At 35.4% G+C, this 17,309-nt stretch overlaps 1 protein-coding gene across 3 annotated transcripts in view; it reads left to right on the top strand.

The window, feature by feature from the left end:
* Positions 1-17,309, top strand: part of ZFHX4 (zinc finger homeobox 4) — a 186,512-nt gene that overhangs the window by 25,864 nt on the left and 143,339 nt on the right. For 2 of the 3 annotated variants that reach the window (XM_032250897.1, XM_032250905.1), the window contains exon 3: positions 559-1,061. In XM_032250897.1, coding sequence (XP_032106788.1) covers positions 559-1,061 — 503 coding nt within the window. The remainder of the gene's footprint in view (positions 1-558; positions 1,062-17,309) is intronic. The other variant, XM_032250915.1, reaches the window with a different exon arrangement.

The raw sequence follows: 17,309 nt of genomic DNA, 5'->3' as shown, positions 1-17,309 counted from the left end.
GTTTGTAGTTTCAATTTTGGTGATTATTCGCTAAAATATCAAACTTGAGCTTTAAAAGGGTATACCATTATTTTTAATTAAATACATTTCAGAAATATTTTAATGGCTGTGATCAAAGATAATTAATCTAATAATAATACCATTACCTTATCCCAGGTATTTGGCAGTAGATTATAGGCACGCATACAGTATTAGCCAAATCTCATCAAGCTTTAAGACAAATTGGGAAATAACAATTAGTGCTTATGTAAGTTTATCTAGGCTCTTAAATTGAAAGCACGTGACTGTTTTGTTATGGTATTGATCAACTTTCTTGCCTTTGAAAATACAAATTTCAGAATGACATCATGCCCAGTAGGAGTAATTAAAGCTATCTGATGAGGGAATTTAGAAGTTGAAGGGGATGATTGTAATTGATCCTGATTCAATCCTATTACAGCTTTTTATAGTTTAAGCTCTAGAGAAAGCACATTCCTTGTCAAGACTTTATTTTACAGATTCCTTTGTGTGTGCTGTTTTCTAGTCTCTATTTTTCCTTTTAATTTTTTTTTCCTATAGTAAATAATGAGCTGCCGCCTGAAATCCGGCTTGCCAGTGGTCAGCTAATGGGTGATGACCTGTCCCTCCTTACTGCAGGAGAGCTGTCACCTTATATCAGTGACCCAGCGCTGAAGCTATTCCAGTGTGCTGTTTGCAACAAATTCACCTCTGACAGCCTGGAGGCCCTAAGTGTGCATGTGAGCAGTGAACGCTCTCTCCCTGAAGAGGAATGGAGGGCAGTCATTGGAGATATCTACCAGTGCAAGCTTTGCAACTACAACACTCAGCTCAAAGCCAACTTCCAGCTACACTGCAAGACTGATAAACATATGCAGAAATATCAACTGGTGGCTCACATTAAAGAAGGGGGCAAAAGCAATGAGTGGAGGTTGAAGTGTATTGCCATTGGCAACCCTGTTCACCTAAAATGTAACGCCTGTGACTATTACACCAACAGTGTGGATAAATTACGCTTGCATACCACCAATCACAGGCACGAGGCGGCCCTGAAGCTCTACAAGGTAAGCAGTGACATCCATTTCTGTTGGCACAGAGTAGAAAAGGGAATTAACTGTTTCAGAGCTTGGAGCACAAGTCTCCAAATTAAGAAAAAGAGAGAAAAGAAAAAAAAAAAAAAAAAAAAGGACAAGGTGCACAGTTTCTAATTAACATTACTAAAAGCATATTGAAACATATGGAATTGGAGACTTTATTTATAAAGTTTTACCCTATGTCCCATTTACACCTGTCTCAATGGCATTGATTTCTTCACTGGCTTCCTTAAAAGAATTTTTGGGATGGTATTACATATAAAATAATACTTTTTAAACCTATTGATTTTTTTTTTAACCTAGCACCACTCTTGGCTAAATGTAAATTGTTACAGGGAGCAGAAGACAAAATCAGTGCCCAACCTTGTGAATGCATAATCTTTCATTTGGTGACAAACAAGGACGCTCCAAACATGATATTTGTTTCTTTGTTTTCCTGTGTGTGCTCAGTAGCACTGAGTAAACACAATCTCCCTTAGCATCCTTAGAAGTCTCTAAAAGTGAACTCTGTTGTTATTTTGCATGACTGTTTTCCCGCCTATTATTATTTCCCCCCTAAATGGGTGTGGTACAGATACAATAGCAAATATACTTTTATCTTTCCTCGGAAAACTATGCAGATATAATGAACACATGTAAGTGATGAACACCATTTATTACAGAACTTGTCTTAACTTTTTCTAAATCCTAATTACTGATTAATTTATTTTCTGCAGTCTGTTCACTGGATTGTCTGATTGTCTTGGCTCATGTATAAATATAACACATTCATTATGATGATGAATAACTTGGTAACTTATTAAAAACTTCTTTTTGTCTAGAGGATATTAAAATTCAGAAAACATTGCAAACCATTAGTCATTGTAACAAGCTCTAAATATGATTACAAAATCCATTTTGCAAGTGTTATCTATTGATTTATACTAGAAATCAGTGATAACTATACTATCAGGAGTCAACCAGTGATTATCATACCTGTGATTTTTCTAACACTATTTAAAATTGTAACCACACAGGAAAAGAGCAGATTGTGGCTATTTAGATTAGGTGCAGGAATTATTTATTTGGATTGGTCTAGTACCATGTGTTTGGGTTGTTTCTTGAAGTTCAAATTCTAGATAGATGTACTGTGCATAAAATCCTAACGACTCACTGTGAGAATTTGTAACATTGTTCCTGTGATATTGGCACTCTGTGGATCAATAATGAAAGCATTAGATTTGGGTTACGTTACAGAGTTTGAAGGGAGTGCAGGCCCTAATGTGAGATGGAAAGCTTCTAAGTTGACAGTATTGAAAATATAATATAAAGGATTAATTGTATTGTAATTCATAGGTTTTGCAGCAACAGTTGACAACTGTTCAATTGCCTACTTTTTTCTGTTGATACCTGACCTATTAAAACTTTTAGAATACCTAGGAGAGAAAAACAAACATTAAGTTTGTATAAATAATAGATTTAGACCCTGGGAGCTATATAGAATATTCATGAACTGTGTTTATATTCATGCAGTTTCTCTAACACTTTAAATTAACATGTTGTGAATAGAAAATATAAATGTATAAATTTTCTATTTTTTAATCTTTTGTGGAAACCTAAAGGAAGGTAGAGTGTTATTGTTTATCTTTTCAGGAAACATACTTAATATTGATTGATGATTATTTTAATGTGTGTGTGTGTGTGTGTGTAAGTTTATCCATTCATTCCATAAGCAGGGATTGACCACCTCATTCTCTTCAGAGCAATTTGCTAGGTGCTACAGTTGCTCTTGAAGTTCCTTTTCATGGAGAGTTGGATGTTGTCTTTGAATTTATAACAACCAATTAAGATAAAAGCATGATTAGAAACAGGGCCTTAAAGCAGAGAGAGAGGTTTAGATCTCACAACCAAAAGGTGTACTCTTTCCAGAAAAATCTTATAAATCATATAAAAATGTACTCTTCTTTAGCTGCTTATCTCTTAAACACCCAAGTATCCTTGTTCAGCATAGTGTTTAAATATGGTCAGCAGACAAACTTACTTTGAACAAACTCACCTTGAATTAATAGAAGGTTGAAGATATAAATATTTGAGCTGTTGAAACTTGATTTTAGACAACTGAACTTTATTCTTTTGCATTATCTTTCAAGAAACATGTATTATTAACTGGAAAAATACTCCAAGTAGCACTGTGTTGAGGATGCCACTTCTACACTGATTTCTGAAACTGTGTGAATCATAGAGGATTTTCAAGTGCAGTAATGAGGATATTAGCAAGCTTGGTTGGCTTGTGTTGGCAAAATAAAAGTGGTTCATAAGTAGCATTAATTGCTTTTAAATGAGAACCTGACAAATTTGCCTGAGCCTGGAAAAAAATGATGGCTAAAATATTAAAATTAGACTTAAAATAGTTTCAGAGTTAATGGCTAGACAGTAATCTCCTATATAAAATTCATTTTCATTAAGAGTTTAATTTACATCATTTTGCATCATGAATTATTTAAACATTAAGGGGAAGTGACAAGTAGCAGTTATAAGACAAATACAGAGCTGCGAAAAAACAGCTTGTCTTGTTATTGACAACATATTGATTCATAACACTAAATGTGTGATGTGTCGTTTCAATTTGAATAGACCACTTTACCTCTTGCATTGTTAAACTGAAGCAGCATTACCTAAAAGTGTGTCCTTATTCTAGGTTAAGGAGGTTAAAAGTTAAAGGTTAAGGTTAGCTTAAAAGCATCATCTGCCTAGCTGCTTGACTTGAAACTGATCAATTTAATGAAAATCTGTTTTACAGATGTCGTTTTAATGTATTTGGCAGGATTTAGGCAGCTTTAACATTAGACATATGCTAGTAAAAATTATTTCTTTATTTGACCAGAACAACACCTTTCCTTTTATGTTTAAGGTAGAAGGCTTGTGGGTTATGGTATTTTGGCAAAGAACCCAGAAGCAGAATGTGTTGATGATCTTTCCATATGGACTCAAAAAAAGAATACCTTTATGTCTATTGCTAATGATGACTGAAAAAACAAACAAAGCTATATTCATTTTTTGGCAGCATTATTTTCCTTAGAATTTTTTTAAAAGCAATCATGTTACTGTTAAGAAAATCTTACTTGTTTCTTCAAGTGAGATTCTCTGAATTGCTAAGCACTATTAAATTTTGACTTTGCCTCCAGAAATTTTAATGATGAAACAGAATTGCTCTAGGAAAATAAAACAATAAAATGAAACTGAAGATTGCCCATAATCTTTACTTTTAATTTTTGAATGTGTATTTAAAGTGAAATTAACAAATACAAAACGTATAGATAGCTACAATCAATCTTGCAAGATGAATGTGTGTGTGTGTGTGTGTGTGTGTGTGTGTGTATAAAACAGTGGTTTCTCAGCTAACCTGTTTATTAGATTTAATTATATTCTTCTAATTTCATGCCTTTCTATTCTTTACAAATATTAGTCAATTGATTAAATAATTGGTTCTCAATAAATATTTGTAGAATGAGTGATGGATTAATGAATAAACTAAGGAACAAGATAAATAAATGTCTTTACTCCCGGTCTTTATTTTTTAAAAATGCACTGTAACTTTATCTACCCCTTAAATGATCTCAAAATTTTTCTTAAGAGTCTAGTAAAAAGATATAATGAAAACCACATAGCACTACAAATTTAAATTGAGGAAGAACGACTGAAACTGGCAATATTTTGTATTTACAGCTTAGTCTGTTCTTGGCTCAGTATGACCAAGACTTTTGTGGCCAGCTGATTGGTCTAACCATCATTCAGCGCAGGACATATAAATACTCTTGCTGCGTCTGTACTTCGGCCGCTCTTTTAGTATTATATTTATTTATAAGTGAGGTGTTCACACCTTCACTTGTTCAAAGTCACAACCTTAATTATAGTACCTTTTTTTCCCCCTCTCTGCATCTGCTAGTAGTGAAGCAGAGTAGTCTGTCTGAATTCCATAATGCCTTTTTCATATTTGGATTTCAAATTGACTGAAAGCAGTGAACAAATTGCCTGTCTCCATGGTGAGCAAAGGAACACACTTGGGATTTAGACCTAGGTAACTTTTAGTGTAAGGTTTCCCCCATGGAGCATTTTTTGGGTTTTTCTCATTATCCATGTTGTGTATTAAAGAATCTTGGTTAAGAACAAAAATCAAGGTGTTGGGAGGCCCACAGAGAAGAATGCAAAGAGGCATATTGGGAAAAGTACGTGTAAAAGAAAAAAAAATGTAATAACTAGGTTCACCTACTTTTTGTGCTTTTTTTTTCTAGTAGAAAATAATAACCTGATCAATTTGGAATTAACAAAGAGTCACAGATATTTTCATTTCAATAGGCCTGAGTCCAACTTTGAAATTTAAAATCAAATATACCAGATAGGTACCATTTCAATTATTGAACTGCCATTGTCCTGGTGTGATGGTAAAGGAGGTCAGGAGATTGTGTGGTACACATTTACATAAAAGTCATTGTGTGGAAAGAAATTGGAATATGCGTGTGTATCTAAGAAACCAAAACAAGTTTTTCTTAATCTTATTCTAGTCATTTGTTAGATGAAGAAAGCTGTTTTCAGAGATAAACAAAAGTTATTCTTCTCTGTTGCTAAACATTAACCTGAATATGAAAATTTTTGCACTTTTGTATTAATTTCAGATTTATGTTCAAGATTGAAATGCAGTGTGAAATTTAATTCCAGTTGCAAGACTTGTTTTAAAAAAACTAATCACAATTCAAATTATTCTATTGTATTCTCATGTAAATAGACAGGGCAAAGATTGAAAAAACCAGTTTCCGTTGTAGAATAGTACATAGTTGCATAATACTTATAACTAATAAATACACAGACTAAATAAAGAGGAGTTGGTTCGCTAATAGCAACTAATAAATCACTGGTGTTTTCAGATCAGATCTAATTGGCCAACCCTATCGACTACGTCTACTTCTGTTTTTAAGCTTGACTTTTGTTGAAGCACAGCTGTGTATTATGACATGGCCACTTCGGCACAAATACGGACTTTCTCACTGTGTGAATTTCTCACTGCATGAAATTGTTATCAAATCCAGACAAAATTTAAAGAAAGCAAAGTGTCCTGCTCTATTTTCTGTACGTCTCTTCTTCACCAATGCCCCTGTCTCCCTACACATCAGGCATATATTGTTATGCTCCTTTCTGTTTTCCTGAAATCCTTACTATTTTACCCCACCTAGGTCTTCTCTTTTCTTCATGGAAACACTCCATGTTGCAAGATTACCTATCTAATTCCCCACAGAAAACTAGCATTCCTTTAATTAAGGGGAATGAAGCCTTTGTATAAAAGCAGAGTCATGCATTCAAAGGTGTAATTGACTTAGAAGTCTTCTTCAGCATGCATTTTTTAAAAAGGAACTACCTAATCTGGAGGAGTCTCTAATGTTTATGTGGCGTGGAGTGATTATGTCAGGATTGGGTTAAGGTAGGACAGTGCCCCTCCTTAACAGCTTTCTTCATTTACTCCTGAAGACACACACAAACACACACACACCACCACCACCACAGCAGACCACACTTCAGAAACAGTCAACAATTTATCACTTGCAGTTATGTCAACTCACACTGTATGATTCATATTACATTTTTTTGTGTAGCTTGTGTTCATTCTATTTCATGTGAAGTGCAAGCATGATTCAATCAAAAGTGCTAAATTGCTCATTTGTCACCCACCCTGAGGTCATTCAGGTAATGCAGACAAAGGTGTCCTCTCATAATTAATGTGCTCTCCCCGTGTGTTTCTGTGGCTTAAATGTAATAGTCCTTGTCATTGGAGCTTGTTGAAAATTGCTGAAATGTTCAAGTGGGTGCTGCTATGCCATGCCATAATGCAGTCAAAGTCATATGTTAACCAGGCCTCACACTGCTGAAAGGGTCTTGGCCCTGGGTGGAGTGAGGAGGAGCTGGCATGTGTATAATGACCGTGGTTCTGCTTCCAGAACATCTGGCCTTCCTGAGCTCTGCTGTAAATGTTTTACCAAGTTTGTCTTGAGTCTGAAGCTCTGGTCAGGGCAAGTTCAGTTAGATGTGGGGATTTGTTCATTATTCAAATCATTCAAAATTTAAAAGGTGTTTTCTTCCTGCCCCCCAAATTATTATTGTGTATATACGCACAATAATATATATAGTGTATTCCAAGAGAGCGTATAGGAGGGTTTGATTTGTTCAAAAAATGAAGGACAGGCATGGAGACACAGCCACCAATAACCATGAGGAAACACCTCCACAGATTCTATAACCTAGGAGGATGGAGATTGGTAATACAGGCACAAGCGCCACCATTCTGTCTGTAGAATACACAAACAATATCCCAGTTTTTACTTCTGGTAAATATAGAAGCACTTATTGAATGCTTACTATGTGAACGGTTTTGAAGTGTCTGGTACGGTGGTTGTGTACCATTAACATGATGGAATATAAGGCATCTTTCTAAGTGCTGCTCAGAGACAAGTTTTCTAAGGTAATACTTCCTAACTCATTCTGCTCACCAATATTATGGGTTAGATTTGGTGATTAGATGTTGGGGACATTAAAGTTGTTGAGAGTTAAATCTATGAATCTAAGTCATCAAAGGTTTCCATGCTTTTTTCAGCAATGGTTAGCCAAAGGGCTGCATGTGAGTGGTCTTTTGAGTCATCAGTAGATGTAGTATAATGTTACTTCTGTGTCTTGGCTTACTCTTATTGCCCTATTGCATAGCAAGACTTTATTGATCAGTTTTAGATAAGGATTTTGGTGGGACCTTGAGGGCATAATAGAGCTTTTCTACTAGTTCAGACATATACATAGTTTTCAAGCATGAGGATGATGCTACTAATGCATCGCCTAGAATATGATGAAGAAAGCCACATAATAAAGAATGCAGGTCGGGTGCGGTTGCTCATGCCTGTATTCCCAGCACTTTGAGAGGCAGAGGCAGGTAGATCACGAGGTCAGGAGTTCGAGACCAGCCTGGCCAGCTTGGTGAAACCCTGTCTGTACTAAAAATACAAAAATTAACTGGGCATGATGATGTGTGCCTGTAGTCCCAGCTACTCAGGAGACTGAGGCAGAATAATCACTTGAACCCAGTAGTCGGAGATTGCAGTGAGCTGAGATCCTGCCATTGCACTCCAGCCTGGGCGACAGAGCAAGAGTAGGTCTCAAAAAAAGAAAAAAGAATGCAAAATGTGTCTAATTACAACTACAATCCACCCCATTAAATAACCGGAATGCAAATGTAGTATGACTCTTGGAAAACCTCTGTAAATTCAGTGTACAATAAGGTCAATGAGCGCCCTGCTTAAAGATACATTATTGTAATGACCAGTTAGAGTGTTATCAGAGATAATAACCGTTGTTGTGACCACATTTTATTTCACTTGGTTTTATATCATTTTATTAACATTTTACTTTTCTTTAAGGAAATTTTGTAATCTTGAGCTTACATGTATTAAATGTGCATATATAAATATAAAAGTGAATGGAGACCATATTCTTTTGATGTAGAATTTCCTACAGACTTTATTTCACTGGAAGTACTAGCGTAAAATATACATGTCTCTCTCCTGTTGCTTAAGGAGTTGGTGGTCGGACTGTATTTGTCCATGAAGCAATTTTTAAGGAGTAGTGCAGAAGAAGGTTATGGTTGAAGAATTATTTGTTCCTTGTTATCTGCTAATAAAATGATTGAAATACAGGACTAAGTGTGGGAAGAAATTATCTATTGATAAATGCAACTATATCAATTAACTCCAGTTGGGAGGAAAGCTTTTAGGGCTTTAAAATAATGAGTTGTAGTCTGTGATTACGTGTCCTGTTACAAGAAGAGCCTCATTTATAGATAGGGTTGGCAATTTACTGTCTATATATAATTTTGGGGATATTCAGAATAATTTAAAAAAAAATCCCTCCTGATGCCAGATAATCTGTCAACAGTGAAACCATACTGTTAATTGACTTATTTATTTATTGCCTTTTACAATGGCATTGCTTTTTGGAGGAAACATATACTGACAACAATCATATAAGTTAAATTCTTTATGTACATTACTTCACATACTTTCCCTAACAGCTATATACTATTATTACATTCTGACATATGAGAAAACAGAGTCAGAGAAAAATGTTTTGTTTGAGTCCTTATAGACAGTAAGACACTGAGCTGGAATTCTAACCTTGGCCTCTTTTCAGCTCCTGCCCCTACCCCACATTAATAAAGTTTTTTTTAATTAAGAAAACTTCCATATTTGAGGATTGGAAGAATAGGTTATGGGAAAGGAAAAGAAAGGCTAGGGACCTCAGAAGCAAAATTCATAATTTTGTCTAGAGCTTAATCATTTCGTAGCCCCTGTCTCTTCTTCAAGCCAGCAGGTTTTCTTAAAGGTATTGCAGATGCAATAAAAGCTGGCTGGTAGGTTTGTGCACATGAATCTACTATGAACTTAAACCCACTGGGTCACCTATGAACAAGAAGGAGAAACTGTTGGTTAAAACTGTTAGCTGCTGTATGTCCTGGGATGACGGAGATTTTTCACTTTAAAAGTCTTCCTTTTACTGGCATGTTTGGGTGTTTGGTATATTAAACAGAAAGGACTGATAGAATATTTATCACGTCTAGTGCCTGAGCTCTCAGTGCTTGCAAGTTAAGCACCTTTGGAAGCAGTATTAATTCATTCAGGTCACCAGGGTACCTCAGCAGTAATGTACTAAATGGTACCCTGCTGACCTGAAAGAGGGAATGTGCCTCCCTAAGCATTTAACTTACTAGGCCAGAACAACTAAAGCACAATCCACATACTGCCTAGAGCCTGAGTCTCTTTCTCCTTCTCCTGGTATCCTTACTACTACTGGAGGAAGCTGTGTTCACTTACTACTTCTTAGGATTTAAAAAAGTCATCTTGTTTTTAATTATTATTATCTTACTTTTACGTGTTACCTTGATCCATTTAGTTACAAGACTCGAGGGATTTTTTTTGCCATCATATGTTGCTAATGCACTCCTTTCCTCTCCTCTTCAAAATTTGCTAATGATTTCTATGTAAAGCCCAAAGTCTTGGTAGAACTACTTATGTTAACTGGAGTTAGAGATGTTTAGGGAAATCTTGCCTCCCTGAATGTGGCCACCTGATCCTGCAGAAAACCGTCAGTCACTGACATTGCTGCACTTGACCTCATCTATTAAGGAAAACTTTTACTGGAAAGTAAGAATAGTCTTAGCTAAGCATAGCATAATTGTTAACAGTATGGAAACTCCCAATATTTATGGCTGGTGTGTGTAAAGCATGCATGTAAGAATTTTTTTCTTTTCTTTTCTTTTTTTTTTTTTTAGATAGGGTCTTGCTCTGTTGCATAGGCTGGAGTGCAGTGGCGTGATCACTGCTCACTGCAGCCTTGACCTCCTGGGCTCAGGCAGTTCCCCCATCTCAGACTTCCAGGTAGCTAAGATCACAGGCAGATGCCACCACCCTGGGCTAATTTTTGTGTGTTTTGTAGAAACGAGGTTTTGCCATGTTGCCCAGGCTGGTCTCTAACTCCTGGACTCAAGCAATCCGCCCCCCTCAGCCTCCCAAAGTGCTGGGATTACAGGCATGAGCCACTGCATCCAGCCTGTAAGGATATTTTGATAACTGTAATGTGCAGTATTTTAAAAAGACTTAAAATATCTCTAACTATTCGTTTGGCAGGCCTGGGAATAACACTAGCGTATATCCTTGGGGCCTAAAATCATTCATTGCTCAGTTGCAGAAAATCAGGTAGCCAGTATAATTGCCGACACCTCTGAAAGAGAGTCAATTTACAAGACATCTCCTTTCAACTCAACATATATTCAGCACTTAACACTGAGTAACAGAGTAGGTGGCACCAGCGATGGAAAAGGAGGAAGATCATTCCCACTTTTTAAGCCAAATAGTATATTTTTGAAAAAGATTAATATGCTAAAATGGGAATTATATAAAGGCAGAAATTGCCTTTTAGAGTTTATTTTATTGTGTGAATTTACATCACACAATAAAGGGAGAAAACTCTCTCTTGTTTACTATGCAAGTCCAAGTATCACTATTCTTTTAATAGAAACCCTGTGATATCTTTTGAGAAGTAATGTGTCTAAATGTAATTCTGGTTTATTATTTTTTGATTTATGATTTTTATTAGAAAATTAGGTAATTTTAAAAACCCACACAGTTGGATGGAATAGGAGTACCAAATATTTCCATGATGAGTATTTGCTGAGAAGTTACTCCCCAATTTTATAACTGAATTCCTTAAAAATAGATGCAAGGGGAATTTACAAATAACTTTGTTTCAGAAAAAAATAGTCTTGGCTCTCTTAATTCTGCAATTATTAGAAAAACTAAGATGAGATTTTTGAAGAGCTGTTTAATTTTTAGAGCATTAATTCATAACATAAAGATAGAGGTACTATTTTTAAGTCACAAAACGAGAAAATCTCTTCCTGATTATCCTATTGCTCAGTTTTCTCCATATTTCTGTTTTAAATGTCTGATATAATGTTTACTTGCAAGTTCCTGTTACATGTACCAGGTCACTTTATTCCTTCCCATAGACTTATGACTACCTCTTTCATTACAGCAGCTTGCTAATTTGTTGGCAAATGATTGACACAGAAGTGCATTGAAATTGATCACACACACACACTTTTCCAAAAACTGAAAAATTTAGTTCTTTCAATGAATGTAGAACATGGATCTGTTCAGATCTCATGTGTTAAGTGATTAAAAAGGCCAAATGCAAGCACCTCAATGATATTTTCCATACATATCCAAGGACAACTATTATATTTTTTTTATCCAAACATTTTTAGGATTAACTGTGTGTGTGTGTGTGTGTGTGTGTGTGTGTGTGTGTGTGTGAGAGAGAGAGAGAGAGAGAGAGAGAGAGACAGAAAGAGAGGAAAGAGAGAGAGAGGTGTGGGGAGAGAGAGATGAATGAGAATAGAATATATAAAAATGAATTAAAATTGATGAAGATTATGGTTAATCATTATTTTGTTTTAAAGTAGATCACAGAAATCTATTCCTGCACACTGTTAAGTGTTCTCAGTTCCTAGAGATAATAAGCCTTTGATGATGTTGTGCAAGACTCGTCAACAAGCACTGAAATCAGTTCTGTATGTACACATGACTAATCAAAGGATCAAGGAACAGGATATGATTTGCTAAAAGTGATAGTTTCTCCAAAAAGCAAATGGCCTTGCTAATTGTGGGAGCACATTAAGCCTTTTTTGTCCTACAAAAGGCAGGTCTTGCTCCCAACCTTGGAGTAGGTATTCTTTCGCAAAGGCTTTAGCACTAAGTATATTCTTAAAAATATTTTTAAAAGTAAAGTTTTTCTGAAATTACTGTCTACCTACTTAACACTCTGTTCTTTTATTTGGTCTTAAAAACATCATAGATACCACAAGATTCTTAGACTTGGAGACATCCATGAAATTCAGGGTATTAGGTAACCCAAACAAGTATCTTCCTAAACTGATCAACTGTCAGATGAGATGTCCATAGTGGGAAAATGATGAAATAAGACAGCAACCTCAATACTGAAGTATGCAGTTATATAGGAAAATGTGACTAGAAGATTTAAGAAAGCAGCTCTGTATTAGAAAGGGGAAGGACTAAAGTGATATGCTACAAAATCTACCATGTTGACAGTGCAATGACTTGTGAGACCATTGTCTTCTGCTTTGCTGTTTCATTTTTTTGCTTGCAACAACTCTATTGAGATATAATTCATATACCACTTAATCCATTTAAAGGATACAATTCAATAATTTTAATAATTTTTACAGAATTAAGCAGCCATCACCACAACTGATTTTAGAATATTTTCATCATCCCCAGAAGAAATCCTGTACCATTTTAGCTTCCCATCCTTATCTGCAGTCCTCCCTCCTGCGGTCCTAGGCAATCACTAATTGCTTTCTGCTTCTATAGATTTGCCTGTTCTGGACATTTCATATAGATGGAATCACAGTGTATGGAGTCGTTTGTGACTAGCTTCTTTCACTTAGCATAATGTTTTTAAGGTTCATCTGTGCAGTAGCATGTATAGCACTTCGTCCATTGCATGGGTATAGTACATTTTATTTATTCCCCATCAACTGTTGGACGTTAGGGTTGTTTCCACTTGTTGTCTATTATAGAAAGTGATGCTGTGAATATTCATATACAAGATTTTGTTGACTTTCCTAAACTCCTTGCTATGATCGCACCTAAACTGAATGTCTTGGCCAACATCCTAACCACAAGGTGTTATTTAATTCATGCTTGTAGGATATAATTAATAATCAATAGATACTTGCATGCACTTATAAAACTCACAAAACTTACCCCAACCCAAATAAAATAATCCCTGCACCCCCAAAACAAGAAGCTACACTCAAAGACTAAACCAAATCCGTATTTTTGAGGTAACTATCCTAATCAGACATATGCTTTCTTTTCTCTGGGTATATGCCTACCAGTAAAACAGCTGGATTGATAGTCAGTAATATTAACTGGATCCTCATTACAGCAGTCTGTTGTTAATTTTTGCCTTGTTTGTTCCTTCTCCCCTTTCCTTTAAAGAATACTTCCAATTTGTATCATTCTCTCAATGTCTCTTATCCATCTTCTGCTCTTCTCTGGCTAACTAGCTCAGTAAGAAAATTGATACTAGCATATATTGAGCACTTATTTGGTGTCAAAATAATATCCCAAGTTATTTAAATATATCAACTCATTTAATTCTCACAGCAACCCTATTAGATTAGGTACTGTTGTTATGCCCACTTTTGAAGATGAGGAAACTGAGGCAATGAAATCTTAATGTATATTAGGTCACCACGTAGCTAGTAGTAACAGTGATAAGGAGTCAGGGCTTAAACTCAGACAGTCTGGTTCCAGCACCCACGTTGTTAAATAGGACAATTTATTACAGTGAAGATGCCACCTCATGCAGGGATACCTGGAAGGGAAAGCCCTGTTTGTGGCAGAAGCAGATGGGAATACAGGTGCAACTGTAATAGTTGATCTTTGAGGAGGACATGTATCCTCTGAGGCAGGAAGAAAAGAATGAATAATGAGAAGAGTAAAGATTTACAGTCTTTGAGGGAGAAGAAGTGAGGGCTGACAAATTAGAAAAATCGCTCGTAACAATATGTAGGCTTTAGTTCGTCATAAAGTTTGAATGTGAATCATTTATTTGATTCATACTATGGTTCTTTGAAAAATATCTACAGACTGAATTTGCCATATTTGTAGGAATGAAAAAATTGGTACATTTATTACAGCTTAAATCTACTGAAGTATATTTTGTTTGATGTTCCAGTAATACAGAGAGGCTTATTTACCCTCATTGATTAAAAATGCTCTGTTCTGGGCACCAAGGCAAATGAGACAGACACAAAGGGAAAAACTGATGAGCTTCTTCCTGTCCTCAAGAAGCTCACGAGTTTTAAGAGACAAATACCTTATGCATTTTCTCTGTGCTTTATTTTTTTTTTATGAGTTGTCCCTGTTCACAACCTTTCTGAATTCCAGAAATTTGTAAGGACATTTTTAGTGCTTTATATAACATACTTTAGTAGTACTTAATCCTATGTATCATTTAGAGAATTAATATTTAGACTTCTGATATTTGGGGGGACAAATAGATTTCTGCTTTGTAGAACATTGACAAACAGTGACTCTGTTTCCATACCAGTAAAGATGTCACAATGTTGAGAAATAATGTACAGTAACAGTACAATTAAAGTTTCCTCTCTTTCTTACCCCCACCTCTCCACCTATGTGATGTTTGTGACTGTATGTATGATTTTTATATTTTCATAATACTAAGTGTATGGATGAACTGAAATATTGCTTGGTACTTTTCTTGCTGATAGGATTTTTTTCTTTGTATGGGTATAAAAGTATGAATATGCCTCTTTCTCATATCTGGTGTAATAATCAATGTTAGAAAGTCTTACTATTTTGTCTATAGCTATTTCAGGCCCAATCCTATTTGTTTCAAACAGTTACTAATGTTTCCTGAAGTTTTCAGTTTCTGGAGATCTTCATGTGGTTCACTGACATGGTTATGATGAGATCAGGCAAGGGCTGCCAATATTCCTATTGTCAGAGCATTATCATTGCATAATTTCTTCTTTTTGTTTTACCATTAAAATGAGTTAAAGGAAAATTATGCAAGAAAACACGATAAGCTCCTCTACTATATCATATGCTAAAAGATTCTCTGCATCAGCTTTCTTGAGTCTGAAACACAGTAAAACTGAAAGATTGACTGCCTAGTTCAGTATTTATGTGTATGAACACTTGATGAGCTTAATAAGTTTTAATGAGATGGATATCAATTTTTGATATCCTCCCATTATTAATATACTGGAGATAGAACATGGTGGGAGGGTATAGGGGAATGTTTCAGAGAAAGAGAGTGAAAATATGCACAAATACCTGCCTATATCTCTCTGTAGCGCAAGAGAAGTTTAAAAGAAGGTTAGGCATTTTGTGTCTTAAGATGTCCAACTGACTTTCTCACTCTTTATGTGTGTGTGTGTGTTTTTTTTTTTTTGCAAGCATTTCTGTACCGTAGTTAATATATTAGTAAATGGAGATAAAAACACTCCACTGAGTTCTGTAGCTTTTAATTGAGGAACAAAAATAGCTTTGAAAAAAGTATTCTGAGATGAAAGCTTTTCTTACGTGTGGAAAATATTACTCATGTCTTGTCAGTATATTCACTCTATTGGTGCTGCGTTTTGTACTTGGAGATATCTTCTGCTTTTTTATTATTGGTAAGGCACTTTATTTTTAAATTTCTGTAAGTGTACTTGGTTACACTATTATATCTAGGGCTTGTCATTCCTGAAAAGCCATTCTTCACTTTATCTCCCCAATTGGCCTTCAATTGAAATTTGCTTTGAAGAGGAATGTAGCCATACTCATCTACTTGAAACAGGGTGAATATAGCTCACAGAAAATAAGTATTTGTGTATCCTTTTATGCTTTAACTTCAACATACATTCTTTCTTAAAAGTTTACCCACAGAAAAGAAACTGTGTATTACACTTTTAAATAGCAGTTTTCAAGTCAGCCAAGTGTGAATTTGCAAATGAGCAGTAATAAGTGACACTCGAAGCTGAAAAACGAATGTGTAAAGTTTCTGTATCTGACGTTACTTTCCTTTTGCCTTTGGGATTATACAACGATTTTTTCATCTGTAAAATGGGTTTTGAGTTACCATTAGAATTAGAAGATTAGCATTAACTGAATGCTCTTTGAGATCTAGTCCAAACTTAATCACTTCTGAGGTTCTCAGAGCTGAATTTATGCTGAGCTTGAACACATATCTCATCTTAAATTACTGATATAGTTACATAGGTCAGATTGCTCGTTTTTCATTGTTTTGTTTAATCCATGAAAATACGTTTGTTTTTCTTATAAACAGGAAGCAGAGTAAAAATTATATAGAGAAATAACTGAATCTCTTAATTCTCTTGCTTTTTTTTCTTATTTGATTACTCATTTCATGTTTTCATTCATTGAGAACCCACTTTCTCAGGCTCTATGCTAGGAAATAAGGATATGGTGTCAAGCAAGATGAACGCAGGCTTTGCTCTGGGGGAGTTTGTGGTTTAGTGGAAGAGACAGTAAAGCATTAAATATATAATCACTTATTAAACAAGGAAATGGTTACTTACTGTAGACAGATAATATGATCAGTACTTTTGATTTGGAACATTTGTGTCATCAGTACCTTGTGATTTGTATACATGGAACTCTTCCTCTAGTCTTGGGGGAAAGTGAAGAGTTTGAATGGGACCATGTAATGAAGAGTTAGAAAGGCTGGCCGGGCTGAAATGAATGGACTTTTCTCGATATTGGCTATCAAGTATAGAAAACAAAATCCAAAAAACATTAACCACTGAGGTTTTTGTCAGAAAGGAAGAACTTTTCAAACATTCTGGAGTCATGCAATGATTATGTGAAAAGGCATTCTAGAAATGGCTGTATATCCAGTTGATAAATCTGTACAGAATATAATAGCAAAGGTTGAAGGAGATTAACGTGTTGTAACTTTTAAAACATCCTGTCACGCCTGTAATCCCAGCACTTTGGGAGGCCGAGGCGGGTGGATCACGAGGTCAAGAGATTGAGACCATCCTGGTCAACATGGTGAAACCCCGTCTCTACTAAAAATACAAAAAATCAGCTG

The sequence above is a fragment of the Sapajus apella genome, unplaced genomic scaffold (assembly GCF_009761245.1).
Source record: "Sapajus apella isolate SASKATOON/1434 unplaced genomic scaffold, GSC_monkey_1.0 scaffold3, whole genome shotgun sequence".
Taxonomy (NCBI): domain Eukaryota; kingdom Metazoa; phylum Chordata; class Mammalia; order Primates; family Cebidae; genus Sapajus; species Sapajus apella.
Note: the sequence above shows the minus strand (reverse complement) of the source record. Positions and strands in the feature narration are given on the sequence as shown.